At 41.6% G+C, this 12,153-nt stretch overlaps 1 protein-coding gene across 4 annotated transcripts in view; it reads right to left on the bottom strand.

Moving 5' to 3' along the window:
- The window catches only part of CDK6 (cyclin dependent kinase 6), a 244,070-nt gene that overhangs the window by 121,771 nt on the left and 110,146 nt on the right, over positions 1-12,153 (bottom strand). For all 4 annotated transcript variants that reach the window (XM_082692623.1, XM_082692625.1, XM_082692622.1 and 1 more), the window contains exon 4: positions 5,911-6,078. In XM_082692623.1, coding sequence (XP_082548749.1) covers positions 5,911-6,078 — 168 coding nt within the window. The remainder of the gene's footprint in view (positions 1-5,910; positions 6,079-12,153) is intronic.

Raw genomic sequence — 12,153 nt, 5'->3', positions numbered from 1 at the left:
TGTCCCGCACTTTCGCTGAGGTGCTGAGGCGACAGACCTTTGGGTTTTTTCCATTATACTTGACTCAGGCTCCTGGTCTGATTTACTCAGTATGCACTGGCAGCGTCTGCAGGCTTCTGTGGGAGCAGCTCGGCTGCCCGAGCTGAGGCACAGACCTTGCCAGGTCTCCGTAGGAAATACAACACGCACGAAGAGGAAACAAGCATCAACAATTTATTTGCTCCTGTAAAAGATGACATTGTTCTGCCATCTCTGGTCCCACTTCACTTTGTCAACTTGGTGGTGCTGGCAGGGTACTGTGAAGTGAACTATTTCAAACACAAACAGAAAGCGAGTGCAGGCTGGGGGCTGCTGCGTTCCAGCAGGTTCCCTCAGGACAATGCTGCTGACCTCTCTCAGCATCTCACTGCCCTGCAAGGGTGCACGAGGAGAGCTTCCCTGATCCCCAGCCTACAAGGGTTCCTCAGACACAGGACCCAATCAGACTGTGTCCCTTCCCTTTACTGGATGTCAGTTTCTATCTATTCATTTCTTTTTGTGATCAGATCATGAACTCCATGAAAGCAAAGACTGTGTCCACTTCTAGTCCACATCATCCCTCAGGTTCACTGACAGTGGTCGGCACACGGAAAGGCAGCAGCAATTATCTGCTGACTGAATGCTCAGTCCATTTCATGACTCTCCTCCCTTAGGCGTATCATCAAGTTTTTGAATATGCACTGGTTCTCTAGTGTTTACTAAATGCTACCAAACTAGGGTTAGAGTAGGAAACCACCCATTGCTGAAGGCGTGAGAGTGGGATGTGAGGAATTGGGAGTTTTTATAATACTTGAGGTTTTAAATAAATGAATGATCTTAAATAATTTGGGGAATTACTCTCCAAGTGAATCCTTCTAATTTGTAGGGCTGTCAAATGAAGTATTCCATGTTTACTGTTTATTTGTTGTTTTTTGGTGATTTCTACAGAGAGGAAGATGTTTTCAGAACAAGTCTCTCTCTCTTTTTAAGATTTTGTTTATTTGAGAGAGAGAGAGAGCGAGCGAGCGCAAGCATGGGGAGGGGCAGAGAGAAAATTCCAAGCTGACTCTGCGCGGAGCAGGGACCCGGTCGCAGGGCTGGATCCCATGGCACTGAGATCACAATCCAAGCTGAAATCAAGAGCTGGATGCTTAACAGACTGAGCCACCCAGGCAGCCCCACAAGTATCTCTTAATAGAATAGATGATATTGGGGGGGGGGGGAAGACCCTTGGAGAGGGGAATTTAATTCATTTAGTGAAAATTTCATTAAGTCATTACAAAAACGGGAGAATTTCTTACTCTTCCATTATGGTACAAAGTGGAATTCTCCTCCAAACTGTGTATTACACACAAACACTGGAGGGAAAATGCTAATTGTACCTTTTGTCTAATGGTTGTAGAAAGGCCCTCCAATTGCCCTGAAAAGTCACTGTAAGGCTTGTTCACTGCAGAGCAGAGATAGGTATATGGCAGGCCATTCCTGAACTTGACCTCTACATGTGAAGTTACAGAGACACTAACAGGCACAACCTCACTTTAAGGTGTAGAATCCTCTCTCTCCACAGGCAGCTTTCTGGTGACTGTCCTGGGAGAGCGTCTGGGTCTTCTGGCAATGACATCTGGATATAAAACCGTTAACACTGGCATTGCTCTGGACGGTCCTTGAAAAGTTCCATGTTTGGTGAGTGTAGCATGGTGTGTGCACGGCTGGGATTATACTCTTGGTGATTTTTAAGGGGGCAGACACACACAGGAGTGAATCAAGAGAATGCTTGGGTTTTCCTAAGCAACAATCCATTTATAACATGTTCAAGTCTGCACACGTGTGGCAGAAGTTTTATTCTGAGGTCTACATAAAAAAATCATTGAGCCAGGGGAAGCCTGGGTGACTCAGTCCCTTGAGCATCCGACTCCTGATTGTGACTCAGGTCTCGAACTCAGTCAGGGTCCTGAGATTGAGCCTATACTGGGATCTGTGCTGGGCATGGAGCCTGCTTGAGATCCTCTGTCCCTCTCCCTTTCCCCTCTCTCTGCTCTCTATTTCTTTCTCTTAAACAACATGACCACCACTACCAACAAAGGTAATTTAGCCAGGAGGTACAAGTTCATGCCTCCATGTTTTCTACTGTGTCAAAAATGTGGCACGAACTAGTTGTTTTTAATAAGACTTAAAATATATTTTAAAAAATACACTGTTGGAACTTTTGTGGACTTTCTGGTTGCCCTTTGTAGGACCCAGTAACTCCACAGAACACAGTCTCACGTTCTCTGAGGTACTGGCCTACGGTGTGGGGAGGAGGAAGGGAGTGAGGGCTGGAGGTGAGAGCCAGAATATTAGTTCAATTTAAATTAGTTACATTTCCCCAAGCTGTTTACAATCTGTTCGGTGAGTTCAGACTGAACCTGGTCACAAACTGCTTATCCAAGTCTCAGTTTCCCCACCTGCCAAACGAGGCAGTTGGTAGAGAGTTCTCCAAACACTGCATCCAAAGGCAATAGTACCGTGTCACCCTGTGTGCTGCGTAGACCAATTCAGGAAAACAGTAATAAACATTTGACAACACAGAGCTATGAAGACTGCTCCCTCCTTGGGCTGCGGGTCACAGTGCTTCATGATGATCAGAGTCATCATCACACTGCTGGTGATGTCCCAGGTCCTGCTCCTCAGACTCTCCGCGGCAGACCTGCGAGCACAACCACGTGTGACCAAAACTGCTGGCCGAGTGGTCGGTTGCTCTTTCTCTCTTTTATCCTGACAGACGAAAATGAGTTGCACCATACACTGCATAAGACATGGAAAGTACTTAGAAATGTCGACTTTAGAACGACTCTAAATATCATTTTAGCTAGCCTTGCAGTCATTCCACTGAATAAGCATGTATTACTCAAACACTTCTGTCACCGAGATTATATAACCCATGAGTCATGATTCTTATACACGTCACTTCCATGTAATGGAAAGAACCTCCCTGTAACCTACTCTCTTCATCCACAAACGTCGTAGTATTTCAATACTGGTCATAGGAATTGATGCTCATGGTTTCAGAGACATTTCTGATAAAAAGAGCCCACGGCAGGTATTAGGGGGTCCCACCGCGCTTCACAGCCCCAGCTCCTTCCTGCAGCACAAGATCTCACACACACAGTTGTGTGCGTCCCAAGCCCAATGTGCCTGCAAACTGCTGCCCTCAGATTTGGATGAACACATAGGTGGTACAATCTACCGTCCGGAGGAAGGACCCATTCAGTCAGGGAACTGCAATGCCCTGAGTGTGGTGGGGTGAGGGTAGGGGTCTTGGACTCCAGTCAGAGTATCTCCAGCTGGATTTGATGCTCCACGGACAGAGGCCCAGCTGGCGCAGGGCCAGTGCGGGCTCCCCGCAAGTACGAGATCCAGGCCAGGGGCCCTGCCTGCCTGAGTCTAAGGCATTCAGGGTAGCCATTCGCATCTTCATTCTACTATCTTTAAATAAACAGGTTACTGTTACACAGCCTAAGTCACGCATCACCCACAGCTATGACTATGGTCCACTCTTATAAGAACTGCCCTCAATTTTTTCTCAAAAGACCAATTCCTTCAAAGAGCATACAGCCTGATACAGAGGACCCTAAAAATAATTACAAACAAGCTAGAAAACAGTATTATGAAAGACATGAGTAAGAAGTCCCTCTGGAAACACTGAGGGACTGATTTCTGCAGGGAGTACCCGAAGGGGACATCTGAGTCTGGCTTTGGAAGAGAACGAAGGTAGTAGCATTTCTCATGGCCCTAAGATGGGAGTTTCGAATCAGTTAACTTGTAATTCCTTTAACATTCCACAGATTAAGTTGATTCCCAGGTCCTGTATGACATAACCCACTAAAAAATGTTTATTTCCAGGAAGTGGAGTGCAGTCTTTTCTCTTCAAGAAATTCTAAAAATAAATACCAGTTCAGTCTGAAAAACTGATTTTAAGTCTTTATATATCACCACGTCTATGTTAACTAATGCATCACTAAACTAAATGGACTTTTCCTTAAATAGAAAAACAGAAAACAATGGGAAAAATTTTAAATGCAGTACCCTTTAGGAATCATAACCTTTATTACCGACATTAAATTCCAGCTATCATTCTTGCAAATAACGTCCAATTTGTTGCAGTGTCTTTCCCAGCTGCTAGTATTTTTTACTTTCTATCACCACAGGAAATACAGAATATAGAGTACAAATCAGACATTGAAAAATCAGGTATTTATGACAACCCCTTCCCTTTTCTCTATGAAATAATCTGTCTACATTTTCCTGCCTGAACATATCAACTTTCCGCAAGAATGGAATGTTAATTGATGTTACGCACAAGCTGGGCTATCATTCCTCAAATTTAGGAAGAAAAAAAAAAACCACCCAGAAAACAAACAAAAAATCCCCAAACAAAACCAACTGGGTTTCCTGTTTTATTTATGGTTTTTTGTGCCCATGCTTCCCTCAATGAAAGTACTCAAGGAGCTCAGCTCCTTCCATTTGCTCCCCTGATAACCACTGGAATGACAAAGCCCATTTTAAGCTTTTCCTCAGGGACTCCAAACACCATGCACAACTATATTCTAGGGAAGCCCACAGCCTACCTAACCCTTCCCACCAGGGAAACCCACAGACTCAGCAGTTCGGCTGTGATCATATACGAATACAAGGGCTCACTCGACCCAGCCCAAAGCTGAGGCGTATCCTTTAAATACAATCTACTGTCTTGTCTTCTGAAAAGTATGATTTATCTTTCAACAATGGTGACACACTCCAAGGAAGCTTCTGTAAAAATTCTGATGCCCCAGGTAAAGCATAAAATGCTGAGAAAGTATGTGGTCTTACATGTCCAAGATGTAGTCTCCATATTCTGGGGGTGGGGAAATGGAACATTTTTGTAAACTAGACATTTTCCTAAGACAAGTTACCTCAGCGAATGTCTAACTGCCCTTCTGTCTATTTCTCAGCTGAGGCATTACTGGAATTTGGGTAAACAATTCTTTGGTGGGCAGAGTATCAGCCTCCTTGTAGCCACTGCCATCCCTCAAGTCATTAGGATGACCAAAGATGCCGCTATAAATTTCTCAACAGTGCCCTCCACCCAGGACCGTGTGGCCCCTCATTGAGAATCGCTTCAAGGCTAGAGATGGACTATGTAAAAAATGGCATACTGACCCAAGAAGAGTCTTTCTCTTAAGGTTTAATCTAATGCTTTGAGGACAATTTTTATAGTCTTCATGGACCCAAGGGGATTCTCAGCATCAACCTCCTACCCCAAGGAAGTAGGACAGTAGAGGGACATTCCTTGGCTTTTTGTATTTCCACATGAATTCACTACATGTAAAAGAGGTCTTTCAAAGATAAATATTATCAGTGCCTACTGATAGGCAGCGGTGCGCTTGGCAGGGTGGGAGGGATGGGTGCTGCTTGTTCATGGGGCATCTTGGTTCACTGTAAATTTAATTTCTTCTTCATAGTCAGCACCAGAGCTTCAGAAGAGAGCTTTCACGAACAGACAGATCAACATTCCTGGAGCTCTTCCTCCCTAAACCCTTGAGCTGTGTTTCCCCAGACTCTCTGTATGCAGCTCTGAAAACAGTGGTTATGAGAAAAAGCATTTGGAAATTTTTAACTGATTCCTTTCTAGTGGCGACAACATAACAGACTATTTCTGCAATGGATCCTGTCCGTGACGAGCCAAGTCTGGATGTGCCTGTAGTTGTAAGCAAAACCCTTTCTTTCTAGCCCTGCTTTTTAAAGGGCGCAAAGACATTTTGTACGCCAACCTGACCAGAGGCAGTGATAATCTCAGGGGCATGGTATGGGGGCAGTACATCATTTAATAGAGGAAATATAAGCTTAATTAAACAATAGCACATTCTCACTCACCACTGAGGTAAGAGCCATCTGGAAACTGTAGATGCGGGCAAGGCCGAAGTCAGCCAGCTTTATTTGTCCGCTGCTGGTCACCAGAATGTTCTGCGGTTTTAGGTCACGATGCACTACTCGGTGAGAATGAAGAAAATCTAGACCTCGGAGAAGCTGAAACATCATGTCCTAAATAAAATGAAAAAAGAAAATCAAGAAACTGTCAAAACAGAATTCAACATGCGGAATCATTAGCATTGGAAAGCATTTGACAAGTGTTTACGGAAGAAATCCATCTGTCTCCCTTCCCACCTCTCCAGTTTCCCATTCTCAAGGTCACTAACAAAAAATTTCACAATGACCTGTATTCTATGAAAGGAAAATTTAAAAATAGTTTCAGGTGGCACTGGAAATATTCTGGAGGAAGAATATCAAACTGGTGTCTATAGTAAACTGGGGGGAGGAAGTAAGCAGTAAGACCGAGATACTTTTTATTTCATGAATTTTTATACGGTTTAATACGTTACTTACACAATTAAAACCAAGTAAACGGTAGTAATATAATGGGAATCCCTATTATTTTTATAACACCTAACACTAAGCAATCACTACATGTCAAGCACTGTTCTAAACACATTCTGTTTAGGAACTCAATATACAACCCAACACTGGGTTAATGATAGCATTACCCTCATTTTATAGGCCAAGAAACTGATTCACAGGTATATACAATTATCTCAAAGTAACAACACTAGCCAAGAAGTCAGTCGTGATTCAAACCACAGTCTAGAAAAAGTGGGTTCAAATCCCCAAAGAACTCCTTTATTAGATCAATGACAGAATGAGTACATAAAGCCAAGTAAGCCATTTAACGTCCCCCAAGCCTCCATTCCCATCTGTAAAATGGGAAAGCAGCAAAACTTACTTCACAGGATCATTGTTTGTAAAGCATTTAGCAAAGTAGTAAGCATTCAATAAATGGAAGCTCTTAATGCTATCACTACCAACCAGCATGGATCCGGCAGCAGGGGGGACTTCCAAAAAATAAACCAATGTCCCATCTTTCTCTAACTTTGGAACTGGTAAAATGAGAAGTTTTAAACCCCAGAAACAGTGTGTGAAAGTAGGAATTCAAGATACTGACTATTTGATCCTTTGAAATCTTGGGTTAACCAGACTGACCTACCCTCCCAAATATTGTACAAATGGTGTATACAAGGGAGGATGGAATTATTTTGTTCATATAAGGATTAGACAAATGGGAAGGCAGCATCATGGGCTTCAGAGCTGGCAGAGGCTGTGCAGACATCCTTGTTCATCAGATGGACCTTATTTGGTTACTGGTTGACAGTACTGGTTTTTCCTTCAGAGCTGGGAGTTCTGTCTTTACGTGAGGTCTTGTTGAAAACCAAAGCCTCAGTTTTCCAGAAAGCGAAGAGAAGACAGTGCTCCCTTTTTATAATATTTGTAAGAGAGAGAGAGAGTGAGAGCGAGCACAGGCAGACAGAGTGGAAGGCAGAGTCAGAGGGAGAAGCAGGCTCCCTGTGGAGCAAGTAGCCCGATGTGGGACTCGATCCCAGGACGCTGGGATCATGACCTGAGCCGAAGGCAGCTGCTTAACCAACTGAGCCACCCAGGCGTCCCATCACTTTTTATAATATTATGAAATTACATGAAGTAACATCTGCCGGGGGGGGGGGGGGCTTTGTGGAACATGGTAAGCATTCAGTCAGTGACAATCACTCAAGTGTCCTGTTTCCCCAGGGAGACAGACACAAACAACTCTAAGAAAATGTGGCCAACGACAAGGTCAGCGAATCAGCTGAATCCTTAGCATTGGAAATTCAATGTCACAGGTGTACTAGAATCCCTCGGAGATGCCCGTCTATGGACATTCTGAACTAGGAGGGTTTACCTTCTAGGTTTTCAAAGGCAGAACTCTTTAGAGAAAACTGCACTGTTGAGGGTCAGTCCTTTAAGACCTGGGAACCACTGCAGGTCAGACACCTCACAATGTACACACTTCTGGTGTGAAAATGAAGCATGTGATGTTTACAAAAGTAGTGGGGCAGATCAGTCATTACCGGAAATGTATGCACATGACTTGTAAGGCCTGGATTTTAAACAGCATGATTAACCTAATGTAATGCCATGCTAGCCTACCATCTTTCCCTTCTTCTACCCTCAACACCACCCATTTAACACTGCACAAAGAATAAATCGGTTTGGTTCATTTTTCAGTGCTCAGATAGTTTAAGCAGGCCATTAACAGAATAAAAATTTTAAAATTTGAACTAGTTAATTAACAGTAAAGCCCATCTAAAGTTTAAAAAAAGCCTGAACCACAGAGTTAAAAAACAAAAAGTGTGTATGGCTTTTATTTGTCTATTTATTTATACAAGATGTACATCTTTCTTAACTACTAAATCGGTACATGCTTAATGCAGAAATTGTTTTAAAAATCCAGAGGATGGGGGAGCCTGGATGGCTCAGTTGGTTAAGCATCTAACTCTTTTTTTTTTTTTTTTTTAAAGATTTATTTATTTATTTGACACAGAGAGAGAGAGAGAGAGAGAGAGAGAGAGATGACAAGTAGGCAGAGAGGCAGGCAGAGAAAGAGGGGGAAGCAGGCTCCCTGCTGAGCAGAGAGCCTGATGTGGGCCTTGATCCCAGGACCCTGGGATCATGACCTGAGCCAAAGGCAGAGGCTTAACCCACTGAGCCACCCAGGTACCCTAAGCATCTAACTCTAGATTTCTGCTCAGGTCATGATCTCAGGGTCATGAGATGGAGTCCCATGTGGGGCTCCATGCTCAGCATGCAGTCTGTTTGTCCCTCTCTGTTCCTCTCCCTGTTCTCTCTCTGTTTCTCTCTCAAATAAATAAATAAACAAATATTTTTTTAAAAATCCAGAGGAAGAACATAAATCACTCAAAATCCTACCATTTAGAGAACAGAGAAAACTTTACCATTAAACAATTTTGTCTTTCTGGTCTTTCAAAAATTACAGATGTTGCTATAGTTATAGGAATAAATATATAGTATTTACATCTATATACAACATACAGCACATATAAAAAATATTAATATACACATGTATTTATAAATAAAAATTATTATTCTGTACACGTTATTTTGGGGTTGTTTTAAAGGCATTTAACAATTCAATATGAATATTTTTGCCATGTCAACAAAATTCTACTATATATATATTTTTTTTTTAATAGAACATTTTTTTTTAAGATTTTATTTATTTGACAGAGATCACAAGTAGGCAGAGAGGCAGGCAGAGAGGAGGACTTTGGAAGAAACGACAAATCATTACGAAGATACTTGAAACTTGAATAACAAATTTGAAAATACTGTAATTTACACATTATAAGGAGGACAAAAATGATTATCATTGACTGTGGTTGTTTATGCCTTATTTTTTGTTTTTAAGTAGTTAGATTGTTGATGTATATTTTTGTCACTTAAACCTTGAGGCCATGACTTTGTCAACATAGATAAAGCCAAAAATCCAGAATTGTCCGTTGAAAGTTGTCATTTCTGTGATTTACTGTATGGTATAAATTATGTGTTTCGTATCTTTTGGTACTGATTACACCTTGTAGTTGGAAAAAGACCCAATAATATAAGTTTCTCCCATTAGAAAAGCTTGATCTAAGTTTTCAGTTTGCTTGTTTGTTTTGTTTTTAAAGAAATGACAGGACTGAACCTCTAGAACACCTTTAAGAAATGATTACACAGGGACGCCTGGGTGGCTCAGTTGGTTAAGCGGCTGCCTTCGGCTCAGGTCATGATCCCAGCGTCCTGGGATCGAGTCCCACATCGGGCTCCTTGCTCCGCAGGGAGCCTGCTTCTCCCTCTGACTCTGCCTTCCACTCTGCCTGTACTCGCTCTCGCTCGCTCTCTCTCTGACAAATAAATAAAATCTTTAAAAAAAAAAAAAAAAAAAAAAAGAAATGATTACACAGCTTTACAGATTTCTAGTATTCAGAGTGAAGTCCAGAATCTTCTCAGAGTATGTCACCAAGGACAAAACCCCACCCAAAGTCACTGGGAGCCAGACTTCATTCCATGATGGTGTCCTGTTGAAACATACTTCCACGACACCTGCTTCAGAAAGATGGATTGAGGGCCCCAAGTGACTATTTATCATAAGCAGGACTAGATGTTTAAACCTTTTCTACCAGAATTATGCATTATAATGTTAAAAGGTTTAAATCTGTATTTAACTTAAAGAGCCTTAATTGGCAGTATCTGTAGTTTCATTGCCTTATATCACCAGGATTACTGTGAAATATGTGTTTCATATAAAATAGATTAATTTAGATTAAAATCTTGAGGAGCTAATTTAAAAGTATGTCTCACAATACTGTAAACTGAGATCGAACAGGTAATAAGCTTAAGAGTCCTTTGAAATGTCTTTGATACAAGCACTTCTTCTGATTCTGAAGGAAAGGTGTTTTTTCCTGCCATGTTTAGTGTAACAGTTTTATTCGTACATATCATTCTCAGGAATTGGGACCATGTCTTACTCTTCTTTGTGATTGGAGTCCCTGACATAGCTGAGTGTATTTTCCCTTTGAGATTAGGTGTTCCAGTGAAAGACACTAAAGATTGAGGAGGGTTTCCACATCACACTTACTATAAGTCTATAACATGCCTCAAACTGCCTCACAGTTGAATTACTGAAGATCATGAGACTTGAGCGAAAAATTTTAAATCATTTAATTCAAAGCTCACAGAGTTCAAAACTCTTTTGCAGCTGAATATTGTAGGATTAAAAGAAAACCCTGTATGCTCACCAAAAAAAAAAAAAAAAAAGATTTAATAGCCTAGTAAAATCTGAATACATAAAATCAACTTACCATAAATCTATAAGCATCATTTACATGGAATCAGCATTACATGGGTTGACATTACTTAAACTGTGCTGGTTGTAATAGTTATAAAGGTAACAAGCCATTCTCATGTACCCCAGCCTTTAAATGAAGGGGGACTAGATTCTTGGTAGAAGTTCCAAAATAATATAACTAAAACCAAATAATGATTATGGCATATCCCAGGGAAGAAAACCATGCAGCCATTAAAAATCATGTTCTAGGGACGCCTGGGTGGCTCAGTTGGTTAAGCAGCTGCCTTTGGCTCAGGTCATGATCCCAGCGTCCTGGGATCGAGTCCCACATCGGGCTCCTTGCTCGGCAGGGAGCCTGCTTCTCCCTCTGTCTCTGCCTGCCATTCTGTCTGCCTGTACTCGCTCTCGCTCCCCCTCTCTCTCTGACAAATAAATAAAATCTTTAAAAAAAAAAAATCATGTTCTAGGGGCACCTGGGTGGCGCAGTGGGTTAAAGCCTCTGCCTTCGGCTCAGGTCATGAAATCCAGCCCTGCATCAGGCTCTCTGCTCAGCAGGGAGCCTACCTCCCTCTCTCTCTCTCTGCCTTGCCTCTGTCTACTTATAATCTCTGTCTGTCAAATAAATAAATAAAATCTTTAAAAAAACAATAAAAAATGGATCATATACAACAAAGGTACTGTACATTAAACTGGTAACACATTGATTTAAGGTAGAGGTTATGTTTAGGAATAGAAATAAAAGATCACGATCATCTACACATAAAAGGTGATGGTAAAAGCCGTAAAGAAAAGAAGAGCTCTTTAATAATAATGAGGGCTGGTCCTAGAATCTTTTTTTGTTTTTGTGGATCAAGAGTATATATTTTAAAATTCTTAATCATGGTAAAATACACATAAACATTAAACTGACCAGCTTAACTATTCTTGAGTGCAGAGTTTAGTACTAAGTATATCCACACGGTAGTGCAACCAAGCTCCAGAATTTTTCCATCTTGCAAAACTTAAACTATACCCATTGAACAATTCTCCATTTCTCCCTCCTCTCCGGACCCTGGCAACCACTCTCCTAACTCTCTGTCTCCATGAATTTGACTACTCCAGTTACCTCAATGTAACTGGAATCATACTGTATTTGTCTTTTTGTGACTTGCTTACTTCACCTAGTATAATATCCTCAAGATTCAACCATGTGGTAGCGTACGCCAGAATGTCCATCCTTTTTAAGGCTGAATGATATTCCACTGTATGTATTTTCCACATTTTGCTTATCCATTCATCTGCTGATGGACCTATGGGTCGCTTCCACCTTTTGGCTACTGTGAATAACGCTGCCATGAGCGTGGGTGTCCAAAGATCTTTGTAACCCTGCTTTGAATTATTTGGGATAACACACACACACACAT

The sequence above is a fragment of the Mustela nivalis genome (assembly GCF_964662115.1).
Source record: "Mustela nivalis genome assembly, chromosome: 12".
Classification (NCBI taxonomy): domain Eukaryota; kingdom Metazoa; phylum Chordata; class Mammalia; order Carnivora; family Mustelidae; genus Mustela; species Mustela nivalis.
Note: the sequence above shows the minus strand (reverse complement) of the source record. Positions and strands in the feature narration are given on the sequence as shown.